General features: G+C 38.6%; 1 protein-coding gene across 6 annotated transcripts in view; it reads right to left on the reverse strand.

The window, feature by feature from the left end:
• Nucleotides 1-27,638, reverse strand: part of Glut1 (Glucose transporter 1) — a 220,070-nt gene that overhangs the window by 43,492 nt on the left and 148,940 nt on the right. For all 6 annotated transcript variants that reach the window (XM_089251418.1, XM_089251415.1, XM_089251414.1 and 3 more), the window contains one exon: nucleotides 11,984-12,144. In XM_089251418.1, coding sequence (XP_089107544.1) covers nucleotides 11,984-12,144 — 161 coding nt within the window. The remainder of the gene's footprint in view (nucleotides 1-11,983; nucleotides 12,145-27,638) is intronic.

Consider the following 27,638-nt stretch of genomic DNA (forward strand, 5'->3'; position numbering starts at 1 on the left):
CATGAATTCGGATATAACGAAACATTCTTCGTCGTTTTTTTTATACCTAACGATGGAAAAAAGATTTTTTAGAAGTTTGGCGTTCTAACGTGCTCTTAATTATCATGACACGTATAAGGGATATTATTATATTTTCCCATAATTTTACTCTTTTCGACTTTTTTCATTACGAAAATGTCCCGTTTCCCCCGTTTTTTTTGGATAGAATTTAATTCAAAATCATTAATCTTTACCAGAATTAGATTAGTGATGAAGTATTTTTTTGCACAATTTATATAAATTGTGTAAAAATGAATATGATTATAAATATTCATTTACCTTATTTGCCATGCTAATTTTTCCACCCACTTCTCCTCCCTGAAATACATTTTAAATCACTTCATATTTTCTAGTGCGGTATTTCTCGCCAAGGGTAATTCTTTAGGCATATTTGGCGATTTCTCGCCTTTAGGCATAGTTGGTAATATTTTTGGCGGGAATTGGTGACATCTCGTATTTGAGACCATAATTTGCCGTTTACTCTGGATCAAATATATGGTTACATTAATCATAATGAAATAAAAGCTTCTCGCATAGCATCTGATTACATTTTTCGTCGAAAACGGTAACCTCGGTTGTAACACCTCGGTTATAGCGAAAAAAAATTCACGAAATCTTTGATGTCGTTGTAACCGACTTTGACTGTAAATGGAGAGAAGTTCCGATACATATTTTTCAACTATTAATTACGGCCAAAATTTTATAATCATTGATTCAACGTGTGGATGTTTAGCGCGTCACAGTTTCTGCTTCGATTTGGATTTGCACTCTGGGAAATACAAACGTAGCAGTTTGGAACCGGCTTTAAAATTGGGTGTTCCATAAATTCGTAAATAGTTAAAAAATTCGTAAAAGTTGAAGGAATTGTTATAATTATTTGTATTGCGGTATGCGGGAGGGGGAATTAGTACATTAGTGCCGCTGTGGTGGTCGAGTGGTTATAGTGACTGACTCGCGATGCGAGGATCCGGGTTCGAACCCCACAGTGGTGGTCGGCTGAAGTTGGTTTTCTGTGGTTCCCAACTTCAAGGCGCAAATGCGAGCCGATCTCCCCGTTAAAAAGTCTCACCACAGAGAGCAACAGTCCTACAACGATAAATCATTCAATCATAACACTTCACTCATAGTTAGAAAAACTTGTGGCAGATGGCAGCACTACACATAACAAGCATTACAGAGTAACAACAAAACTTCACGTCAGGTTTCACTACACGTACACGCACATTATCGCATGTACCGATTCGTTGGGGGGTTCCGCGGGGGGAGTGTGGGCGGGGTGTATGTGTGGTGTAGTAGTAGTAGGTAGGGCCTCCAAAAAATGGCTCGGGGATCCATGATGTTCTTAGGTTGGGCAGTTTGCCTGTTGTGGCGTTGTATTTGTATAAATTTTGTCACTAGAGGGCGCTGCACGAAAATACAGAAGTGATTGGACATTAACCGTTCTTCAATTTCTTTTGTGTCCGAAATATTCGTAAAGTTTCAGCCGGTGATTCGTGGCTGAGGCAAAACAACTTCACCAACAGTGCTTTTTTTCGCCCAGTGTCATGTCAACATCATAATGAAAACGTTATGTAAGCGCAAATTACAGGAAAATTCAGAGATGTTAATCATGCAACCTGTATTTTATAGGATTCTGATTTGCATATTTTCGCTGACTTGTTTTCATACAGTGCCCTCTACCGACGAAATATCTTTTTCTGCACAAATTTAAAAAAAAAAACTTTTCGCACACTGCATTCAAAAATATCAATTGCTTCAATTTTCTATGAATTTTTAAACTACCATTCACAAATTTATGGGACATCCGGTATGTAGGTCTGGATCTAATTACCCCACATTTTTATAGAAATGACTTTGTTACAATAAAAATGATCACGTGATTATTGAAAAAAAAACCGTAATTTTATTTCACAGTTATCTATAAGGGGATTCATTAACAAAACAAAGCATAAAACCCCTTCTATATAATGTTAAAAAATTCTCACTGTTGCCACTGGGAGATTTTAAAGAAATTTTACTGCCGTTATTTAAATATTCAAAAGCATAGTTTCCCAAACTTCTTGTTCCATCGCCCCCCCCCCTTCATTAGAATTTTTTCTCTCACCGCTCCCAACTCAAGTGAACCCATAGGATCCTATGTTAAATCCGTATCTTTTATCGCCCACCGGGGGGCGATATTACCCACTTTGGGAAACACATAACGTTATTGTTGTTATTTACTGTTGTTGCTAATAGGTTGTTTGAAAATAGTTGCTGAATGGACATTTTAACTTACTGTATTTCAGAAAAAAAAAGAAAAGAAAAGGCATCATCCAATATTTTTTGAAAAAAAATGACGTTGTTGCTGAGATTGTTGAAAAAATGCCAAAATGTTAGTGATGAGAGATCATTGGATATTTTTTTTTTGTTGATAGAAGTTTATAAAATACAGTGAATTTAATTGTTATGACTAGGAAAATGTAAAAAGAAAGTATGAACAGAATTGGTATTGGCTACCCCCCCCCCCCCCCTCCTGGAGAGAGCCCCTAGGCTGAGATCTTTTGTGGGCCTCCCCGACCACACTTTCACGGGCGCTTTATAATGAATTTATAGCGTGAAAAAACAAGAAAATGACGAGAATCGCTCCGGGCTCTGTCAGTCCCACCCTTATGGGGAGGGGAGGGGGGGGGGCGTTGGTGTGAACACAGAAATATTATTTATACAGAAAATTGGAAGCGATTGGAATTTCCAACTACAGTTTCGCATATCGTAGAAATTACATCATCAAAAGAAACGACGATTATTAGAAAAATGAAATTTCTTTTGCAAAGACTTTTTTTGGACAATGTTATTGTTGTAGCTTAAAAATGCTTGTAGACAAAAATATGTTATCAAAAAGAGGGCGTCACACAAAAATTCCATTGTCACCGCTAGTAGATCATTACTAATTATCCTCATATCGTCGGCGTTCGGGCAAAAGTCATCAAGTCCAAAAATTGTGATTTCGAGATAATTACCCCAACGTCATCTCCAATTAATGCTCGACAGTCTGGTAAAGCTCACTAACGAAATTGAATTCCCGTTGCTAAGCAACAGAGGTGCCCATGTTTAACTAAGTCCTGTTAGGTATTTTTATTAGCAGAAGTCCACTCGGACTTCTAGCAGATTTCGTCGGCGTTGAAGCAAAAGTCACCAAGTCCACCAAAAAACCTTTTGATAGACTGCTGCAATTGGTTAGAATTTCCAGTTAATTATTTCATATAAACATTTGTTTCATCTCTACTTCAGAATATGAATTTGAACAACAACTACACCACGTACAACAGTTATCTACCGTAGGAGTTAGAAATCGTTATAATAATTTTCACTATTTTTTTCATAACGACTCAAATTAACACAATCTCAAAACTGGACTTGGTGACATTTGCTTGAACGCTGATGAATTTACTGTTGATGTGCATGAGTAATTGAAAGGATTTGGTGATTTATGTTATTAACTTCTAATTCAAGCAGGGTTGACTACTTCTACTACTTAACCGTCGTACATGCACCTCATATACACTAAACTATGGAATTTCGAACGAATCGGCACATGCCGGAATGCGTGTTCTGATTCTGTGTATGTGTGGCCTTAACGTAGGGTTAATAGATTTGCAAACTGAGAAAGGAGGACACCTGCACACGCATCCTTAGTGATTTCATTTATCTCAGTTTTCCCAATAGATGACGCAACTATTCCGACACAAAACCGCGGGTACCACAATAATTTTTCCCAACTCTAAATGGTACCGCTAAAATGAGACGAAACAGAGAATTCTGGGAATTTCGACGGTTATTGGTGAATGCGTGTGGGGTAAAAAAAGCACAAAAACAGTCGTATCAATGAAGAAATGTTTCAAAACGGAGAAAAAAATTTTCCCTGAAAAAAAGAAACATAATTCCGGAAATGTGAAAAGGAGGACAAAAAGGTAAATTTTCCGAAACGTTGGAGGACGCTTGAAATTACATCAAAAAGGGGATGGTTGGTAACCTTACCCTAACGTATTTATGTTGTACCGAGTTGCACCTGTTTCGTGTCGTGAGAGCATCTGTCTTTCATATTCTGAAGTAAAGATGGAAATGCTTAAAGTTTCATGTTATGTCAGTACCGTGCTGTAGGTCTGCCTGCTCTATGTGGAGAGACTTTCTAAAATGGGAGTCCGGCTCGCATTCGCGCCTCGAAGCTGGGGAAACCGCAGAAAACCAACTTCAGCTAACCACCACTGCGCCGTCAATGGGGTTCGAACCTGGATCCTCAGGACGAGATTCCACTATGATCGTACAGCGGCCACCAAGAAGAGTTGACTATATTTAGGTAGTGACTCTCATCCACGACTCCCAAAAGTAGTTTAACAAAGGATTTCTTTTTTAAAATTTGTTGTTGGGCCGCCTCTCCAGGGTGCCCCGACAAAGACTTTCGGCGCACCAGGGCACCGTGAAGCACACTTTGAGAAGCCCTGAGTTAGTGAACAATACTTCCAATAGAAAGCATTAGTTGCAGCGTCTTACTTGAGCGCGAATTATACGTTAGGTTTGGGCATCACTAGGTTGGTGGTTGTTATATATGGCATGAAGTAAATGGTAATCGTGTGAGTTCAGAAATTGCAACATGCCTGCATACTTTTCTGGCCACACTCTCAAGAAATATGGTAGCATTATCAATATACATTAAAACCTGTCTATAACGATACTAGCCGGGACCACAGAAAATAACATTATAGGTAGGTTTATCGTTATAGACAGTATCGTTATACACAGGTTTCACTGTATTTGGTTCAAATGACTCGTATTAAAACTTTAGCGTTGGGAATTTTAGCATTCATTTTTTATTTATTTTTCTATTTTGTTCACTACATATAATTGCATTTATATCATCATCAGACATCAGTGGTCTATACTTATTGATCTTAAGTTTATTATTGGCTTATATTTCGCACAGTTCCAATGCGATTTGTATGCTGCTTTTGTATTAATATCGAGAAGTTAAATTTTCACTTTATCTCAAAAAATAGAGCCAACCTGAAAAAAAACCAATGTCAGATTTGGATTCAGCGCCCCAAAGTTACCCTAAAATCACTGAAGTATTTTCGGCAATAAAATCAGTGTTGAATAGTATTATATTACTGATTCAAAATGATTCATGGAATTCGTTTATGCAGATTATCCTGTAAATACTAATGCGGCCTTTATCTCATCAACCGCCCGTAGTAGAGGTATGATTCCAATTCAAAAAATGCTCAAAAGGCGTTCAATAATTACCCTGTACTGGGGGGGGGGGGTTGATTCAAGCATTACGTCAGCATTGGGGGGGAGGGGTTTCGGATTTGCTGACTTTTGATGACGGGGAAGGGGGTTTGAAGGTTGCTTATGTCATCAACCACACCCTTTTTGAAGATATGAAATATTCTGCGCTGCTGACGAAACTTTGCTGACAGGTGGGGGGGGGGGTGGTCAGTGTTTTGCTGACACGTCGGGAGGGGGTAAAAAATGGCTAAAACTCTGCTGACGTAATACTTGAATGGCCCATGGAGTGAAAAAATTGAGAGTGAAAATACAAAATAAAAAAATATATACATTTTAATATGGTCCCCTTGTCCTCTATTTTCCAATTAGAAAGTCGTTGCCCTGTATCTTCTCAGGCCAACAGAAAAAAATTTAGTGTTTCTAAGAGTGAAATATTCGCTAAGATATTTGAATATAAAATCGGAGAAAAGTTATAAAAGAACAGAAAAACAAAAAATAACAGACACACAACGTTCCTTTCCTTCATTTATGCTGTCCTTCCCTAACATTGCTCCGATTTTGAATTCGAATATCTCAGCGAATACTGCACTTAGAAACTTGGGATTTTTTTTCTGTTGTACTCAGGACAGACAAGGCAATAACTTTCTAATTGGAAGTTAGAAGACGGGGGGAGCTGTATAAAAATTATGATTTTTTTTTATTTTGTTACACACTGTATTTTCACTCTCATAACTGGTACAGGGGTAATTTTTGAGCGCATTTTGAAAAATACGAACAAGTGCTAAAAATTATTTTGACCGGCTAGTGCAGTCGATTAGAACTTAAGTCTATTTCACGACTCAAACCAGTTATCTAAACACCGGTAAACCTACTGTAGAAGTTAGAGATCTGTAAAATGATTTGCAATATTTTTCATAATTACTCAAAAGCTTAAATCGTCTATATCTCAAAACTTTTACTAGGTGACTTCTGCCTGAAAGCCGACGATATACCAGAAGAACAGAGAGAGAGAAAATGCTAAATTTTTTCGCTTTGCTAATTCTCTTTCCATACAACAATATAAAAATATGACGCCGAATCAGAAAGGAAACCGAGAAGATCACGAATTTATTCTTTTAAACTCTTCTCTGGAAGGCAGTAATGTGTGGTCTCCATCACGACGATGGTGGAGTCGAGTTGGAATTATGCGGATCGAAGCGACGCGGAGGATATCTTTTTCATTCCTTTTCTGCTGGAAGAAGGTATCGTCGAGCGTGCAAGTGACAGCACACACACACACACCAAAAGTTCGCGTGTGTAGAGTGATCAGCGCCGTATTAATGATGGAGATCAGAAAGGAAAAAGATGACTTCGAAAGTGGTAAATAAATTTCTGGCGATGAGCGTTATGACAAGAACGTTTGGCCGTTTTATTCAACCGCTGCTAAAAGAAATTCTATGGAGCTGAAATTTCAGGAGTCGGGCTAAGACAAATTGAAAACTATGAAGAGAATGATGCGCTGTCCAACTTGTATAGGTATACTGAAAACTGGCTATTTATGTGAAGGTACTGATTTTTAGAAAGAAAAATTCACCTCTGCTTCTACGAGGATTCGAGTCTACGCCCCGTCACAGTTTCAGACGTACGGGCTACCACTACGCTATAGAAGCAGATAGAACAATACTTCCTTGGAGCGTACACATGCTGAATGCTACCATGCGATTGACGGTGACTGCAATCAGCTCGTAAATGTTACCAAGGCCACCATACGGCGACATATTTGTAAATAAACGGTATACGAACACCGTAAACTTGTTGTTTATGTGAAGGTACTGATTTTTTTTCGAAAGAAAACTTCACCTCTGCCTGGTAGCGCACTCGTCTGGATTTGCGAGAAATCGTGTGTTCGAGTTCTCGCAGAGGTGAAGTTTCCTTCAAAAAAATCACTACCTTCACACAAACAGCCAGTTTATCTTGTATTAATTGACAACTACATCCACCAGTAAAAAAAGAAAAATAAACCACGTGATGATGGAGCCGATTTAGGATGCAAATGAACCATAGAGGGTGTCTAATGAAGTCATACAGATAATAATGCATTTTTATAGTTATTATTTACGGGTAAATTATGAGTGATAATATTCTATTCCACAGCTATGCAACACGGGGCTCGGTCGCATGCCCTCAAAATGGGAAAGGTTTGAATTTTCAACGCAATAGGTCGATTGCCCCTATCTGATTTTCGTCATTGCAGTGGGGGGGGGGGGGGCAAGCATTTTAATTTAATTAAGTAACTAGAACTCAAAGGAAAAATTTAGGCGCAATTTGGTTGAGAAATTGAAAAATCGAACAAAAAAATATATTGACGAGTACCAAAAAAACGTTTCTGTTAGCGTCCTCTGCTGTTGACTTGAAACATTAGCTTCTGAATTGACATGTTACAGGAATGTTTATCTTCTTTTTTGCAAAAGTTTTCTCAAATCAAGCGCACTCACAAATTTGATGCAATGAAACATCGGCTATTAACTTTTTATTCGGTTGTGGTGGACGAATTTTACTTCATGTTTAGGAATACGTAAATTTCGCAAAAAAAAAAAAAAATCGAAATTTCGCATTTATTTCGCAAAAAAAAAAATTCAGATTAGAAATTTCGCATTTATTTACAATAACGAATTCCAAATGAAAAATTTCACTTTCGTTCACACACACACACAACTCGAATAAGTGAAACGGTTTAAATCAAAAATTTCGCATTTAAAGAAAAAAGTATATTTTCTATTAATTTAACCTTATTTTTCAAATGCTTTTTATAGCATTCATTTTCCGAAATTCAAAAAAGTTGCATATACAGTCGGGTACACTTATAACATAACCGGTGGATATTATAACATAGCCTGCTTAGAACATACACTGTGGGTATAACAAGCCAAAAAAAGTGAGCATAACGAAAAAAATAATCCAGATATAACCCTGCAAAAAAAAAAACAAGAACTCAGGAAAATACAGTCAAACCTCGTTAATGAGTCACTTTTGGGAGAGCAAAAATATGACTCAGTAAGCGGAGTGACTCGTTAAACGGAGTAAGCCATAGCTGTGCCAATCCCTGCCTGAGGACAATTGGGACTTCCAAACAGTGACTCGGTAAGCGGAGTGACGTGTTAACTGGGTGACGCACTAACGAGGTTTGACTGTATATAGTCAAAAACAGCCTTTTATGGACAGTATTCCTTGTATACGGGCGATATCTTAGCCCTAAATTCTTTCAATAAAAGCGAAAATACATGGATGGAATAGTTACACTTCCTAATCAACAGCTAGCACTGAATATAGAAGAGTTGATCAACTTTGCCCAAGAATATTAAGACGACACCAACGAATAAGGCAAATACACGAAAATAAAAAGTCCTAATGCATTTCAACACCAATGGGTGCCGTCTTCAGAGGAAAATATAACCACTAGTCACGCTGACCGAGTTTCCCACTTGGGTTGAATACCAAATCTTAACGCTTGGTTGCTCAGCGGAAGAAGCACGTCTGTTCACTTTAAACGTCGTGGTCAGAATGAAGCTGTGAGCCTGGGTGAGATACTAATGCAGCGTCCTGATTGGACACTTGCGGAATAGTGCTGCTATCCGATTGGTCTATTCGAATTTTCTTATAATTCCCGCTCCAAATGAATTTAAGCCAAATTTGGTCTGTTGCGATCGGGGGTGTAGATTTATTATCGTTAACAAGTGTATTTTTGAAGGCCCGAATATATGTGCCTTCGTAGAAATCTAAATCAACTGTGGACTTGACTTTGTGAAATTTGAATCTATCGCCTTCTTGCCAACAGTGAGCGGCGATGGTCGATTTTTCACATTCCTGATTCTTAACACAGCGAGCGTGTTCATTTAATCATCTATGAATAGGGTGACCATCATCTATGAATAGGGTGACCATACGTCCCGTATTTCCCGGGACAGTCCTGGTTTTTTCTGTTTTTTCAGCCGTCCCGACTTTTTGGCAAAAGTGTCCCGGTTTTTCCCGTATTTTACACGAAGCCTACTTGAATTTTTATTCTTTATTGAAGTCAAAGATTGACATTATTTTTCAACTCATAAATTATTTTATGATACATCTATATATGAGAATACTAATCTTCCACATTTTACTTGGTTTGGTAAACTTTTTTTTTTCGTGGAATACATTTTAATCCACTTCAATTTGCAGTAATGCATCATTTCCCGCCATTGTGATTTGTTCGTAATTTCAACAATATTTGGCAACTTTGTTTGGTTTTGGCGTCGTTTTTGGCGATAATTGGCGATGTCCCGTATTTTCCCGTATTTGGAATCCCAATGTTCCGTATTTCTCTCGAGGAAATATGGTCAGCCTATCTATGAATATTATAAATAACAAACTGTAGCGCCACCTGTCGATAATAAATGTAACTATTTTTGCAATAAAATTTTTGATATTTATGATCCTGTCTTCCTGTGCAGAACTGTATCGTCTATGCTTTTCGGAATTATGGAATTATCACGTGGTCTCAATTCAAGTTGAGACTAGTGGCTAATTCAAGTGTATTATTAATTGGTGAATTCATGAACATCAGTGGTATTATTTTTTCTGAATTTTTAAATGTACAATACTGTCAACTTCAAAGGGAAAAACTATTAGCATAAACTCAAAAAATCTCTCTCTCTCACTCACTCAATAACATTTCAAAAAATATCTGCATGTTGTTGTATATTTTATCTCATTTTCTAAGTAAATTTCCAAAATTTTCACATACCAATCAAAAACTATATTCATGCTATATTATATTTCAATTATGCGAGGCATAATCTTATTTTTTCCACGACAATCTCAACAATGCATATGTATATGTCATTGCTACGTAATCTAATTTCAACACCTCCCTTATGACATACACGTCGGTTATCACATACACTTCTCGAATCACCTAGGGGCTATATTATAACCAAACTCAACTGTATGTATTACACAACATCAAAGGGGGAAAGTGCTTGTGGTTTCCCTTTCAAGCACGCTCACAAGTACTGAGCGAAATCACTTTTCCACTTCAAAACGTGTAAATTACCTAGATTTTGCGAAAAAGTAGTAAAAAAAATCAAATTTCAGCACGTATTCGTCAAAGTTGGCAAATTTCGCATTTATCGCGGTTATTTCGCAAATACGAAATTTACGTATCCCTATTTCGTTACATCAGTTTCGGTTTCATTTTCTTTGCAGTTATTAGTTTCGGTTTTTAGCGTCATCTATCTTTGTGAAAATTATTTTTTAAATTTTGGACGTATAAATATTTTGGTAATATTTTTTCACTTTCCATCTCTTTTTTTTCCCATCCAAGAAATTAATTTCTCAATAATTTGCGAAGCAATTCATTATTTCAATAAGTTGCGCTCACTTATAAAATAATCGGATACAGTGAAATATGTATCGGTTCATACAATGTTTCTTCTGCCTTCACATGAGCTTGAACCATTAAAATAACGTTAAAAAACTTGGTTCAAACAATCTGAATTTTTAAAATTGGAGTGAGGGCTACCGACACATTTTTTCTGAAGAACGTTTGAGCGTAAGGGCAATCGACCCACACCTTTCTACATTACTTCGTTTTTTATGCAAGTGTGCGTACCATATCAAGATGTAGGTGAAGTTGGTTATGTTTTTCCCATTTTGTACTCGGGAGGTTGCTGAATGAAGGTTTGACCAAACGAGAGTGATGCTTAGAATAACGAGTCGACGGAACATTTGCATGCATCAGAGCTGCACTTAAGGGTGTGCAACAGGTGCGGTCAGAAACCATGCTAAACTATTTGAGACTTTCACTAATTCTGAAATTACTTTTGGCATTAATTCTGAATTTTCGTCAATTCTGGAATTTTTTCTTTCATCAATTCTGGAATTTTTTCTTTCATCAATTCTGGAATTTTTTCTTTCATCAATTCTGGAATTTTTTCTTTCATCAATTCTGGAATTTTTTCTTTCATCAATTCTGGAATTTTTTCTTTCATCAATTCTGGAATTTTTTCTTTCATCAATTCTGGAATTTTTTCTTTCATCAATTTTGAAATACTATGTACTTTCATTAATTCCAAATTTTAAACAATTCTGGAATTATCACTTCGATCTTTATCGATTCTCCACAATTTTCATCAATATTCTATTTTTTTTTCTGTAAATTCTGAAGTTTCATCAATTCTGGAATTATTTCCTTCACATCAATTCAAAATTTTCATTGATACTGGAATTATTTCTTTCAATTTTTTTAAAAATTCCTCAAGCCTTAAATTTTCATTTATTTTGGGATTTCTCTGTCACTACTTTAAAATTACCTTCAGTGCTGAATTTCCACTAATTTTCGTGTTAATTTACAATTAATTGTGCATTTAAAACTTTTGCATGGATATTTTTTTTTTATCATTCCTGTATATTCTTAAGTAAATAGATGCCAATTCCGTCCCACAAAAAATATATGAAATCGGGGCAAAGTGGGTCCTAATTATTTTTGGTATCCTGAAATTGTTAAGACGCACTTGGACACGCAATTGTTTTCGCATTGGGCCCAGCATCTGGTAAGGGCGGCCCTGGAATGCATCGTCAGTGCCTATCCATGTATGTGTGCAAGTGATTATAATGTGATAGATTTTAGATGCATGTCTATATACGTTTCATTTCTTATTTATATGGTTACCTTCCAAATCTGTTGGCCGCCAATCCACCGAGGATACCGCCGAGCATGCCGCCTATAGCGAAGATCGAGACGATGATAGCCCACAAGAGATCTCTGAAATCTTCCGTGATCTCTTTGCCGGTTCTCAAGCGGTACACGTCCCCGACGAATCCCCGGATGACCTGGAAAAAATCGACGAAGAAAGCACCAATTAACAAAACACCATTCCGTATCGGAAATATTTGAACAGAAAATTATTTCAGCATGTCACAAGAACACAAAAAAAATATAGAAAGAGTTATGGAGACTTATCCTACTTTATGTGTTGTTACATTAATACTCGGCTGTGTCTATTCGTTCTGCGCACCATTCGAATGTTTGGAGGATGTATAAGATAGATTTTCCACTATTCAATCAATCCATAGACATTCGATTTGGATAATATTAAGAAGGAATCTCTGACATGGATTTCTTTTTGCCCCAACCAGCCAATAATTTATTCCCGGAGTCTTCAACCTTTTAGACAAAAAAAAAGTTATATGAAGCCCACGAGTCAACAATTTATATTGTAGTATCTACGTTTCCCTCACATACACTCAGAACACACATTCCGGCATGTACCGATTCGTTAGAAATTCCATAGAGGAATCAGCACGAGGTGCGGTTAAGTAGTAGTGGTGTGGTGATAGTATCTAGATTCACATAGTGCCGTTTAATAGGGTGGGCTCAAAGGGGCTAAGGGCTGCGTTAGTCAAGCGGAGGGGTGGGGACAATATTATTTGATAATTTTATTCGTTCCTAAATAACTTCTTCGTTTCCTTAATCCTGAAATATATATTTTTTTAAAATCAAATACAAATTGCCATGAATTCCGAAATTATTTTTCATTAAACATGACAATCTTCATTAATTCTAAAAATTTTTTTTTCAATAATCTTGGATATATTTTTCATTAATTATGTATTTTTAAAACTGCGAAATACTGTTTTTTAAATTGATTCTGAAATAATTTCTTTCAATAACAGTGAAATCCTTTCTCTATTTGATTTATTATTAAAAGTGTTTCTTTCAATAATCATAAAATTATTTCTCATTAATTCTTAAATACGTTTTTTTCATGCACGCTTTTTTCCCTCTAGCATTTCTATATATTCTGTAAGCTAGGTGTACAACCTCCGGCCCACGAAAGGTGTTCCAGTATCAATACGCAGAACACGATACATGGCTACGTTGACCATATTACCTTCATAAAAATACAGAAAATCGGGATCCACACGTGATATCGACAATCATCGCGAAAAAGTCGAAGACAAGTTCTTTTTGTTTAACAATGGTGTAAATGAGGCCACATTGGAAGACGTAGACGTTTAATAAAACGCCAATCTATCTACAACACGCGAAAAACGGTTATTTCCGATTTCTTCATCAAAAACAAGGAACCCAGTTCGGTTTACGAAACATCGCTTTATTACGACTGATTTTATGGCGTGCTATCGGACATTTCCAACTTCTCCGAAATCTAAGAAACGGTGAGCAAAGAGGCAAACAGGTCGTCGCACAAGATCGATTAATAGAATGGACCCGCAAAATCGTCGCTTAGTATTTTCCATTCAGTCAAGACAACAAATGCCGTGAAATTTCGATTCCACAAGAATAAGTTTTTCTCCTCGCGTGATCGAATCAAAAAGTTTAACAAAAATTTCGCGTTTTCTTTCGAACCAATAAGAGAGCTCGATACTCGCAAGAAGAAAAGAAGAAGAAACGCTAATGGCCACATTTCGAGAAACGTGACGCTGTTCGATTCGTTTGTCGAACATTTATTCATTTAAAAGCACACACGCGAGTATGTACACACACACACACCATCGCCGGCATAACTTCTGTGAAAAGTTTTGAAAAATAAGTGGAATCACGATGCTGATGTCCTTCCGGGTCGTGAATAGCATTTTGCCACCTCCACTGTTCAATTTAAACTAGAGAATGTTATTCCACGTTACCGCAGATGAAGGTCAGCAGCTTGTTGTTACAGTACATCAGGAGCGATACAGTTTCGTGGGTTCAAAAATTGACTAAACAATGAGACGTTGAAAAAAAAAAAAGATTAACAAAATATTCTTCTCTACCACGGAAAATATAGATAACGTTCGCCACGAGAAGATACCTGAATGATATCCTGATGAAATGAAGAAGAGTAATGCTTTCAATATCGATTTGAGATGTGAAGAGAGGGTATGTCCGGACAGTCCTTCAATGTTCTATATATTGAAGAGAGAGCATCTGACACAGCTCGTCCATTTGAAGTGACACAGCGGTCACACTTTTCTCCACCATATGCGACTACATTAGTGACGTATAAATCATGATATATTTTAAAAATTAATAAAAAATCAACCAATTGAATTGAAAGGGGAGTGGTTTGCATTATAAAATCCTTGTAATTTCGCAAAGTTTTTTTTTTTTTTTTTTTTTGATAAACTAAAAAAACCTTCCAAATTTCACTTGGGGCCATTCAAGTATTACGTAAGCAGATTTTCAGCCACTTTTGACCCTTCCTCCCCCTCTCCTCCCCCGTCAGCAGCTTAGAATATTTCATATCTTCAAAAAGATGTGGTTGATGACGTAAGCAACCTTCAAACCCCCCTTCCTAGACGGTAGCATGTTATCCCAGAATGCATTCGTACCTGTGGGTTCGAGCAGCACCTCCTAGATGGCCTCTGCACGGGTTTGCCAAGTTCATCTGCAACATCATTAAGACTACCTAGCAAGTTTGCCACATTTTGAACCACAGCATCCTATTTCGTTTCGTCTTATTTTGGCGTAGAATCTTCCTGATTGGCTCAAAAATACCACATGGGGGGAGGGGGGTGACTAGATTGGCGCATAGAAATCGCCAATTCTGATCCTGATCATTCCTCTTCCTCACAACGATGATACTGGCACGAGAAGGGAATTTTTTTCCCCCTGAATATTCTGAGGGAAAATGGACTATTTTCTGACGTCACAAGCAGCGTGCGGGGGGGGGGGGGGGCTTATACCTCTAGGTAGAACTCCTTAATACAGTATATGAAGGCGTCTTACCTCTAGGAGGTGCTGGATTAAGGCCCCGCTGGCACCGGATGACTTCCCTTTCTTGATTCACCTCGGTATATAATACGGAAATTATCTGTTTCCTTGACTTTTTATGTTTTCGTCGTGCGTAGACTATTATTTTTGAAATAAATACTTGAAATTTAGAGGTTTATAATAAAAATTGTTTCTTGTTAACTATAACTTTTTTAAATATCCGTACAATATTATACATTTTTAATTATGAATTCCGGTATTTACAACTATTTAAATACAGTAACAAATTACAAATCTTTATTTACCCGAGAAATTTTCTGTTGCAGCATTCACATTGGTTTTTCACACTCATAATGCTCAAAGTGTAGTGGGGGAGCTCTTGATAATGAGATTTGGTACCATGATTTTCGCGAGAGCAAGTATAGTACAGTTGAACTCAACTATAACGACGTCAGTTGCAACGACACCTCAGTCATAACGTCAGTAATTCGCGGTTGTGACCCGTAAAGAAAACAATGTTAATGAACCTTGACTATAACGTCAATGAAAATGCAATGACCTCGTATATACGACATATTTTTTTTATTATTCCGAATTATTTATCATAATGCAAACGGAATATTTCATGATTTTGACATTTTTTTAGGTTTTCCACAGCCGTCTTAACGTATTGTGGCTTCAAGTGGGGAAAGGTCTCATGAAAATTAGATCTGGTCAGATTTTCGACGGTGAGTATGTAACTTGGTTTTGCAAGTATTTGTAGCCAGGTGGGAGGGGGGGGGGGCAGAGAAATCACTTTTCCGGGGGGGGGGCTGTGACTCTTTTAAGTTTTAAGCATCAATTAAAGTAAAGATGGGGTTTTTTTCTCCTCCCGTGAAACAAATTACAAATTTTTAAATCACTGCAGACTTCCTGTAGCACCTCATTTTCATTCTTGTAATTTCATTTATAAAGAGTAATTGTCGATTTGGTTGACAGTTGGCAACATTTTTAGGGAGAATTAGCGATGTCCCGTGTTTACGAATGAAATTCGCGTAATCTTCGATGTCGTTATTACCGAGTTTGACTGTAATTGGTAGGTAGGCACGTATTTCGAGCTAGATGGGGAGTCCAAAATATCAATATTTAGGGTCGATATATATTTATTCAATTAACATTCGATGAAAGTTATCTTATAATTATTATTAAGAAGGCCTGCAATACCGTATATGGGTTTGGTAGCATGCCAGACTATCATTCATAAGAAAAGGATGAAAATTCAAAAATTATAATTTCTTGGATTGAGTGGCTAAATAGAATTTAAACTGTTTGTCACACCATGGCGATTTCATTCCATTGTTGAATCATTCTCCGGTTTTCCATTGTTGTCTCAACAATATATTTTAAAATTCTGGACAACAGAATGGAACAAAACAACAAATAATATCTGAGTGTATATAAAGAGGAAAAAAAAACTACTGAATTCAATTTCAAATTTCAGTAATTCACTTTGAATTTTCACTGATTAAATTCAAAGTGGGCGGGCACATTAAATTAAAAGTAAATTAAAAACTAATTACTAACGCTTTTAATACACAGCTAATTTTATGTACAGCCATCTTTTTCAGTTGAGGGTATCTTGGCCAATTCTAAGGTGGGAAAAATGAGAGGTTGCGGCGAGGGTGGTCTCTTGGAATGACTCAAGTTGGCTGGTTCTTGTGATATTCTGTTAACTAGGAAAGTGGACGGTGTTGAAAGTGGACGGAAAGTATTCGCTTGTCCACGAGCCGGCAAACGGTCGCATTCTGGTCTGGTCTAGACTGGTCTGGAGTGGACGGCGGCGTGGGATAGCATCAATGCTATATCGGAACCGAACCGGCGAGATCCTCGAGCGGAAAGCTGGTTATGCAGGGTTAGTTGTATTTAATGAAGTTGCATTTAAAAATCGTGCTTTAACATGAAAAGTGACTTGGACAGATTTGATGCAGGAAAAAGAGGAGAGGTGTGGGAAGGCTTTCTCTCAACTTCTGATCTCAAGTTGTTCGTGGGTGCATGTGGCAGGAGTTTGAGGGTGTGGTTGTGGGTTTTAGCGAAAGCTCCCCCAGGCTATATAGACCCTAGTCCAGACCTAGACTATATAGATCATCTAGGGAGGCTTGAGTTTAAGGCGATTCCGGTCTCGGTAACAAAACGGCAACTTTTTATGTTAAAGTAGATATTGTGTAATTTCTCTCAAACAAATTGAATAAATAGAGTTTAGATTGGGAGGGGAAATCGGTTTTATAATGAGTGCTTTATGTATTATAATATATATTTATAATGAAAGAATAATCTATAATATATTTATAATGAAAGAATAATCTATAATATATTTATAATGAAAGAATAATCTATAATATATTTATAATGAAAGAATAATCTATAATATATTTATAATGAAAGAATATATTTATAATAAAAGAATAAGAACATCTATGGGTATGTTATGAAAATTCACAGGAAAAGAAAATTAGTTATGACTGAGCAGTGCCTTAATGTATTTTGAATACATGAGGAAAAACAGGACCACTGCTGTCACCTATCAAATGAAAAAAAAATCTATTTGTTACAATTCTTCAACTAATATTGAGTGTTGGGTTTTAACCGGTGTTCAGCGTCAAAATGAATGTATCGTATGATACCATACGTTGTTCATTTTCATACTGCATACAGGGGAAATTTTATGCGCCATAATACCTGTTTCTCATGTTTGAATGCAGGAAGATTTGCCGCAGATTTTCAACAGTTAGTTATTTTTGGTGTGTCGAATATGAATATAGTTTGAACTTGTAATCAAGCCAGCTATCACCCATACTTGGAAGTGAAAATGGCAGATGCCTGAACTTGAAGATTTACTGCAAAGAGACGAAGACTAAGAGAACATCTGTTCGGAAATCTCGGTGCGAATGCAATGGCGTCGGAGCCGGGCGCACATGGATGCACGCGCACCCACATTATTTTGTAGCATGGGGCTGAACAACCCCAGAATAAATTCAGAAATTAAATCCTCGTGGTAAAGATGAAGCCATGCATTCACCCACAGGTTTGAAACACTTTCGACACACCCCCTTGTTTTGAAGAAGTAGTTATACAGCAGTAAGAAATTATCGTAGAATAAAATAATACGATTCATGATGGCTAAACTCCTACAAGATACCTTTATAAAATCTATTTGATAATGATAAAAAAATGTCAAACTTTCAAAATTTCGTTAAAAATTCTTATTTATTTGTAGTCAAATCTTGAATACATTTAATACATTTTTTTTTTGAGAATCAAAAAACGAAAAAAAGCCAGCTCTAATCTTAGTCTGGGGTCTTATCAAAAATCAAGGTTCCGTTCAAGGAAATGGGGGGGGGGGGCTATGAATTCACTACTATGTGTGCGTCTTTTAATAAATCGACATACTTTTCATTAGTAGATCGATAGAACTTCAATTCTTTTTAAAAGTAGCTGTAAAATATTATACGTAGTCAATGCAATAATATAAAGTTTTACAGTCCCTAATATTTTGCGGCCCGGTGCGATCTCGCCTTTCGCACCTGCGTGAAGTCCCGCCCTGGTGAACAGTACGCAAGAATTTAGAAAGAAAATTTCCTCTGTTTTTTACGTCATACCTTTTATTCGAAAGAAACGATGGAATAAAAGGTAATTTTCGCGTCCTTTCTGTTTCACGGATAACGTGTGGAGAAATTATCTTGATAACAAGGTAAGAGTATACATAGTAGATAAGTGGTACTGTATTTTGTAAGATATAGAAGTATATACAGTACTATAAGTCTAGTATATAGGCGGAATGTGTGTGTAATAAAAATGAAATTCTTCATTTTTCCCGTACCATTTCACCCTTAAATTTTTATTTGTATCTGAATACTTGTGTTTATATATTGAAGACTCTCGATAATCCGTCCCATCCAGTAACCCGGGGTTTTAAGGCGGAGTTTTCTTCGAGCATAGAAGAGGGAAACATACCACTGCACCGAGAAACAGATATTTTCTGGATATTATGCAGAGGTGAACTCAGAACTTTTCTTTCCGAGTTCACCTTGGCATAACATCCAGAAAACATCCGTTTCCTCAATATCTTGGGGCTGAAAAAAGCCGCCCAATCTCTCTATACCACTGCATGCCTGTGCGTGAAGTTTATATTGGGCCGGTATTACACTATAAAAGTTTAAAAAAGTTTTTTGTAGAACTTGTTGCTGAGGGTATCATCCGAAGAGATTGGAAGGTTGCTAATGTTGTTCCGATATTTAAAAAGGGTAATAGAGAAGCGGTGTCCAGTTATCGTCCAGTGAGTTTGACGAGTTCCCTCTCGAAAATTTTGGAAATTCCTATCAAAAGGCATTTGGGGAAGTGGATAGACGAGAATACTGTATTGTCAGATAATCAGCATGGGTTTAGGAACGGGAAGTCATGTGTAACTAACTTCCTTTGCTTCTATGATCACGTGACGAATTCTTTGGGTAAGGGCAAAAATTTAGATGTTGTTTACCTTGATTTCTAGAACGCATTCGATCAGGTTCAACATGATAAACTCTTGAAACGTTTACACGAGATTGGGATTGGGGGGCAACTTGCTGAATTGAATGGAGTTGTGGTTAAGAGATAGGTCGCAACGAGTTATAGTGAACGGGGAATTCTCTGATTGGACAGGCGTCACAAGTGGAGTTCCTCAAGGAAGTGTCTTTGGCCCCATACTTTTTCACTTTTTATCGATAAACTCGATCACGGTATCGATGGGATTGTTAGCAAATTCGCAGATGGCGTAAAGCTAATAGGGAGGGGAGGGGGGTAGTCGGGAATCAAAGCGATAGGGAGTTGCTTCAGAACAACTTAACCAGGATTGGAGCATGGGCAAATGAATGGAGCATGACGCTTAGCGTTGACAAGTGCATGATCACTCATTTTAGTTCGAACAATCCACGTTTCTCTTACGAGTTAAGTGGTGTCACTAGCCCGGATGCAACTAAGGTCACCGATTTTTGAATTCTCATTGACGAGCCGCGTAGGTTTTTGAGCTGTGGTCAAAAAATCGAATAGAATGCTCGGTTTCATTTTCAAAAGGTTTCTTCGCGTTCTCCTAATGTCATTCTTCTGCTTTTCCGAGGCCTAGTTCGTCCTGGACTGGAGTATGCTGTAAGGTTTTGGGGACCATACCTACGATGGGACATAGACTTGCTTGAAGGGGGTGTAGCAAATGCAACCAATAAGCAACAGGCTTATTGGTGTTTTTTTTTCTCAAGTTTTTCAAAATATTTTTTAGTGTACTCCTAGTCTTTAAAAATGTTTTTATAAAATATATAAATTTTTATAAATGAATGGGATGCTTTTATGAAACAAGCACATTAAAATTGAAGGTTATCGTAACTATGATAAAGGGATTTCCTATTCACAGAAGGAAAATACTCATTGCTAACTATATATCTCTGAGAAAATAGCAGAATATGTGTAGCCAATCATCGCTGATAAGTTAAATTACATGTTATTACCTCTATCAGAACAAGATCGAGCTAAGCCAAATATCTCCAATTTTTCATATTAACACACATAAACACGGACTGACACGTAAAAATACGGTAAACGCTGACCCCCCTCCCTTCTTGTCAGCAAAATTTCGTCATCAGCTCTACCCCTCTGAATCCTAACTCGTATTTTCATAAGAGGTGATTGATGACGTAAGCATTATCCAAACCCCCCCCCCTGTCATCAAAAGTCAGCAAATCGGAAACACCCCCCCCCATCGATGATGACGTAATACTTGAACGGCCCCTTATAGATGGCACTAACACACACACACACACCTCGACATAAATGGTGTAGATAGCGCAACAGATAAAAATTTGCAAAAATTTTATTTTTCGGGATTCAAAAGCAAACTGTTTCGCATTTTCGCCTGCTTTTTTTTGTTTTTTTTGCAGCAGGTTGCCAAGCAAAAATGGAAGTAAATCGAAAATATCGTACGTAGCTCGATTAGATATAACCGGACCCTACGAAGAGTGCTTATATTGAAATGCGATTTTTTTGTTTCACTAAATCGTAATAAATATTAATTATACAACCGTTTGCAACACATTTCACGTCGATGTATTCATGATACAGCGCCATTTGTGAGTGAAATTTAAAAATTTTTAATTCAGAAAAAAAAAAGAACCTCATGATAAGTAATTTAGTACATTATGTCAAGTGGTTGATTTTTTAAAATTTATTTTTAAAATGTGTTATGGACTATTCGCCCACCCCGCATATAAAGATGAATCGTGATCGAACGTCTAAACGCGGATCGTACGAACGGGGTACACCACTGTTTACTACAACACACCTATCGTCTTCTCACCTTGACGGCATCGAGCGCCGAACACGAACTCACGTCCCCGACTGCTCCACCGAATTCGATTCCCTCGAATACATTCGTCTTTTTCTTGCAACATCTTCGATGGAGATTCTCCAAAGAGAAGACAAGGGGGAGAATCCGATCGAAAGATTTTTTCTCGTTTCTGCGTGTTCCGACGACACAAAAAGAAAGAAAAAATATAAGAAAACGAATAGAAAGAAGGATAAGAGAAGTGATCCGAATAGAATATTTTTTTTTGGGGGGGGGGGGCAGAGTCGTCGTCACTCCACCTCGGAAACAATCTCACTCATGAATACCAAAGTGCCTGCCGACTTTACAAAAATGAAATCCGAAACACGAAATATCTATGCGCCGAAAAAAAAACCTCGTGTTTTGCATACATGCATGCGTGACATGATGTAACACGGGTCGCGTGAGAAATGATGGAAAACGACGAAACGGCACTATCCGAACCATTCCTCTGTTATCGACCCATAGGAAAAGGATCTGCTCCCTATTGCCTGAGATTTTAGGATATTCCTCCGAATACCCTCCCCGATGCTTACCTATGTCTGAAAAAATAAAATAAAATGCGTGGCGTTTTTTTTCCCTCCAAACGGCTCGAGGGGCGAATAGATATTTATTGAGAACATTTTACAGAAAAATGCTTCTCCTGTAAGAAAAGACTATTCGCTGTGAAACCATTTCTTTCACCGCATTTCCTTTTAAATATTCTACATTTCCGAGTTTTGCAGCTTCTTTTCGCCGAAGAGATGCGGCTATTCCCGGTAATGTTTCTTTTTTGTTCCGATTTCAGAAAGGCCCATGGAAATGGGACTCGATGCGTAATAAAAGAAAAGCCCCGTAATCACCAGTATTTTTTTTTCCTATGCCATGGAATTCGCACTATCTTCCGGAATTCCGAAGAAGTATTCCTGAGGATAATATTTCATCGATGTTACTGCTGTTCTCTTAACATTCGTTTTTTCTATACCCCGTCAATTATCTCACTATAATGTCAGGAAGGCAATTTCAATCCATGTACTGTATTTCAAAGCATTTTATCACCTAGAAACTAGGTAGGAAAAGTATGCATCTCCTCTTGGAAAACGTGTGAAAAATAGTTGTGAGGAGGCATCGGCAATCAAATTCTTCATTTCTTATGAACAGTGTGGTATTAGCCAACACCATCTACAGCAGAAGGGCTCCACGCGAAGCTCGTGACGTATAGATGGTGTTGTATTCACCCACCTGACTACCCAATGATTGTCGTGGTGGGAACAGCAGATAAAGTGGTCGAGTGAAGAATGAAATCCTCTGCCGATTTGCCATTGGAAAAATGAGAGTGGTGGGACAAGTAGTCTTAAATCATACGGAAGTAGAGAGGAAGAATGACAATTTTACGTCAAGGACGTAGTAAGAATGGAAAAACACATTCTTCCTACTACGAAAGAATGAAAATAATATGTCAAGTGGCCACAGCAAGAATGGAAATGATTGGCAAAGTGGTTGTTGGAAGAATGAAAATCGTCTGATAAATTTTCATGGAAAGAAGGAAAATGGTTGGTCAAGTGGTTTTACGGAAGTGGGAAGAATGAAAATAGTGTGCCAAGTTTGATTAGGAAGAATGAAATCATCTGGACAGTTCGTTATTGGAAGAATGAGAGAGGTGGAGTCAAGTGTCGATTCCGAAGTGGGAAGGATAAGCACGGTACGCCAAGTTGTCTTTCGGAAGAATGAAGTGGGAGAACAAGTGGGATTGTGAAGTATGGAATCCTCTGCGAAGTTGTCATCAAGACAACGTGAGTATGTGGTTCAAGTGCTCATGTGGAAGTGGGATTGAGAAGAATGGAAAAGATGGGGTAAGTCAAAGCCTCCTAAATCCTAGTAGTATCTAAAAGGTTTTAGCCAAGTGGCCTTACAGAAGTATGAAGAACGAAAATAGTGAACCAAGTTTGATTAAGAAGAATGAAACCATCTGCTTAAGTTGTCATTGGAAGAATAGGAGTGGTAGTTGAAGTAGCCATATATAAGCGGGAAGAATGAGAAGGGTACGTAAGTGGTCTTTCGGAAGTGGGAAGAACGAAAATAGTGAACCAAGTTTGATTAAGAAGAATGAAACCATCTGCTTAAGTTGTCATTGGAAGAATAGGAGTGGTAGTTGAAGTAGCCATATATAAGCGGGAAGAATGAGAAGGGTACGTAAGTGGTCTTTCGGAAGTGGGAAGAATGAAAATAGTGCCCCAAGTTGGATTGTGAAGAATGAAACCATCTGCTTAAGTTGTCATTGGAAGAATAGGAGTGGTAGTTGAAGTAGCCATATATAAGCGGGAAGAATGAGAAGGGTACGTAAGTGGTCTTTCGGAAGTGGGAAGAATGAAAATAATGAACCAAGTTTGATTAAGAAGAATGAAACCATCTGCTTAAGTTGTCATTGGAAGAATAGGAGTGGTAGTTGAAGTAGCCATATATAAGCGGGAAGAATGAGAAGGGTACGTAAGTGGTCTTTCGGAAGTGGGAAGAACGAAAATAGTGAACCAAGTTTGATTAAGAAGAATGAAACCATCTGCTTAAGTTGTCATTGGAAGAATAGGAGTGGTAGTTGAAGTAGCCATATATAAGCGGGAAGAATGAGAAGGGTACGTAAGTGGTCTTTCGGAAGTGGGAAGAATGAAAATAGTGCCCCAAGTTGGATTGTGAAGAATGAAACCATCTGCTTAAGTTGTCATTGGAAGAATAGGAGTGGTAGTTGAAGTAGCCATATATAAGCGGGAAGAATGAGAAGGGTACGTAAGTGGTCTTTCGGAAGTGGGAAGAATGAAAATAGTGCCCCAAGTTGGATTGTGAAGAATGAAACCATCTGCTTAAGTTGTCATTGGAAGAATAGGAGTGGTAGTTGAAGTAGCCATATATAAGCGGGAAGAATGAGAAGGGTACGTAAGTGGTCTTTCGGAAGTGGGAAGAATGAAAATAGTGCCCCAAGTTGGATTGTGAAGAATGAAATCATCTGCAAAGTTGTCGTGAGGAGAACGAGTGGCGGTTCATCTGATCATATGGATAAGATTGTCATTAGAAGAATGGTAATTACAGGCCAAGTGCTTATAGGCAGAATGAAAATCGTCCAACAAATTGTCACGAGAATAATGACGTGGTGGGCCATGTGATCGTACGGAAGTGGAAAGAATCAAAATTTTAGGCAAAAAGATATGGAAACAGGGCGGTTCAACTGGTTGTCAGCACGGCACTGGTTGGGGGATGATGAAGATGAGAGAGCTGACGCCGAGAACTAGCTCCAGCAAATAAAATATAGGGCACTCCATCAACACTCACCTACAAGAAAGAAACGCCGTCAAAAAGCGTAAAAGACCCCCTCTTTTTTTTCCCCTTTCGCTGTTTGGTACGATGATGCCACAGCTGCGGATAATGGCCGGTGCTTCGGCTTTAATTATGATACAAGCCTCGATCAAGATCTCTCCCTCTCTCTCACTTCGATCGGCTCCAAATGACGATCGTTGTTGCTGCTGCTACTTACACGGGACGAGATCAAGACTGAAACCTCAAGGATGTCATTATAGTTTCGACGAGAAGGAACAAGGAAGTCTCCCGATATTCACTCTATTTTCAACTGGAACTTCACAGCCAGTTATCGACATTTGTCTACGCCATACATTCTCAACCCGTGTCCCTCGGAGTGATCTGATGTGGCCCGCGACCTCAAACGGAATTTTGTAAAAATAAACGAAGCAACACGTTTTCAGAAAACTTGAGCGACCCGTGGCATATTTAAGGATCATTTTTGAGACTAACGCCAGTTTCATTCATTCAATCACTTAGTGATTCCTATTCCCTTACCATTCAAGTGACCCTCGACATATTTACAGATCACCGTGGCACAGTTCCAGACAACTTAAGTAACCCACGGCATTCTAAAATATCACCGCGGTATAGTCCCAGATCACTTAAGGTATAATCCCCATTTCGAAGGTATAGTCACATTCCGAGACCATTTAAGTGAAGTTACCCGCGGCACAGTTCCCCAGCTCTTGGTGACTCACGGTACAGTTCCAGGCGGGGGGTCGTCGGCAATGTTTTAGACCAGTGGGTGCTCGACATGAGATTTAAGTACATAGGAAACATTGACTCCTGAATTAATTCTTAGGGTCCTCTGACGCATGAAACAAAATACTGCGGGTGCTTGAGTGCCAACCGGCTCCGACACCACTTGTTCCAGATCAACTAAGTGAACCGCGGCACATTTACAAATCACTTAGAGACCGGCGGCTCTGTTCTAGAGCACTTAACTACGTGGCTCGCACCCGTTTTGGAAATAAATGAAGTGGCCCGCACTCTTCCCGAAGGTATAACTACTCTTGGTAACATACCGAAGGTAACATACTACTTGAGTTCATGCATATACTTGACATTTTTGACCACGAAAGGAAAAATAACAAACAAATGAATACGCCGCTGCCGGAAAATCCCCGCTTTGAATTATACCTGAGAGTGGTTTTGTCGCAATGATGGTCCAAGAATCAGATCCAATCTGATTAGGACGGCGTCTAGTGTGCATCAAAGCTCATTTTCAATAATGTTTTAACACTAGGGTTCTTTACCTACGGGTCACGACCCAAACTTAATTCGAAGGGGCTTCCGAGATGGGTCGTATGAATCCACTTACAGCCAGGGATTCTTGAGCTATGGGTAACGACCCAAACTTGAACCGCGAGGGCCTCCTAGATGAGTCAAACGAATCCTCTTACAGTCTGTAATAAATGCAGTCACTGCGTCACTAGTTTCACTAATTTCGAAGAACAAACAGTCCCATGGGTAGCAAAGTTGATCTTGTTGTTGATTTTGGGTCGCGGGTGAAGAAGGTTAGGAATCCCTGTCTTGACCAATCCACATGACCATTCGTGGAAAACGAGCACCGAGGACGAATGTTTAACCTTTTGGAGAGTTTGGGCCGCATCATTGGTTTCAAGACGTGTCGCGGGCCACTTAAGTGATCTGAAACTGTGCTGTGGGTCAGTTAAATAAACCGGAACTGTGGTGCAAGTCACTCAAGTGATCTGTAAATCTCGTATGCCTGTAAATCTTGTTCATTGAAGTGATTTGAGAATGTGCCGTGGGTAACTTAGGTGATTTAAGATTTCTTCGTGGGCGGCTTGAGTGATCTGAAACTGTGCCACGGGTCACTTAAGTGATATATAAATGTGCCGCGGGTAGGTTAAGTGAACTCGAAATGTGTCTCGCCCGCTTGCGTGATTTTTAACTGTGCCACCGGTCACTCAAGGGTAGTAAATATGTCGCAAAATTAAGTTTGAGGTCACGGGCCACATCAGAAGACTCCGAGGGCCACCTTCGGCCCGCGGGACATGGGTTTAACACGTATGGCTTAGCAGAAGAAGTCACCTCTCGCGGCAGAGAAAACAGTCGACATCGATCGCGGCCAAATAATTTTTTTCTTGGCTCTCACTGCTGATACCTGATGATGATGCCCTTTGGGACAGAGAGAGAGAGAGAGAGAGAGAGAGAGAGAGAGAGAGAGAGGAGAGTCAGTCTTCTCTCCATCTTTTTTTCATATATTCCCTCTTTTTGAAAAAAAAAAACCCCCTGAAAAGATATGATTAAAGTTAAATTAAATAAAGCAAACTATGGGAGGAGAAGTTGAGAGAGAGTGCTCTTCTCTCATCTCATCCGGGAACTGCATCCTCCCGCGATGACGTCACGCCGGTTGCTACGAGATGATCGGGCGCATGCGTACAACGCGACGGGAAAATACCACTGGGAGATGCGGGAGGGAGGTTTCGGGGTGCCTTCCACTCCGAAAATGTCAGGGGTCAGATTTTAGACCCGAACCCCGGGATATAGGTACGATACCTAAAAGGCGCGCTTGTGTTTATAATGAACAAAAACATCTTTTTTTTCGCTTATGGTATCCATGTATGCACTCTGTATCCTTCGCAGATGCTGCTATTTCGCCAAGATCGAAGCCGCGGTTTGCTGATGGAATCGCCAGAGACGGTGCGATCTCCAAGTGTCTTCTGTCTTGGACATCCTAACCCATATGGCGAGGGAAGTCCCTCACTCATTTGACCAGGCCCGTTAATTCAACTTTTTTCCTGGAGGGGCAAAGAACATATTTTCAATATATTGGAGGGGACTTATCACTCCCCACCCAAATGACGGGCCTGCATTTGACAACAGCTATGTAACTAACTAACCAACTGTGTGGTGACTCGGTCTATATCCTACGGGATG

This window comes from Pholcus phalangioides, unplaced genomic scaffold, assembly GCF_987345545.1.
Source record: "Pholcus phalangioides strain wild (caught in Gottingen) unplaced genomic scaffold, Ppha-v1.0 ptg000024l_1, whole genome shotgun sequence".
In the NCBI taxonomy this organism is placed as follows: Eukaryota; Metazoa; Arthropoda; class Arachnida; order Araneae; family Pholcidae; genus Pholcus; species Pholcus phalangioides.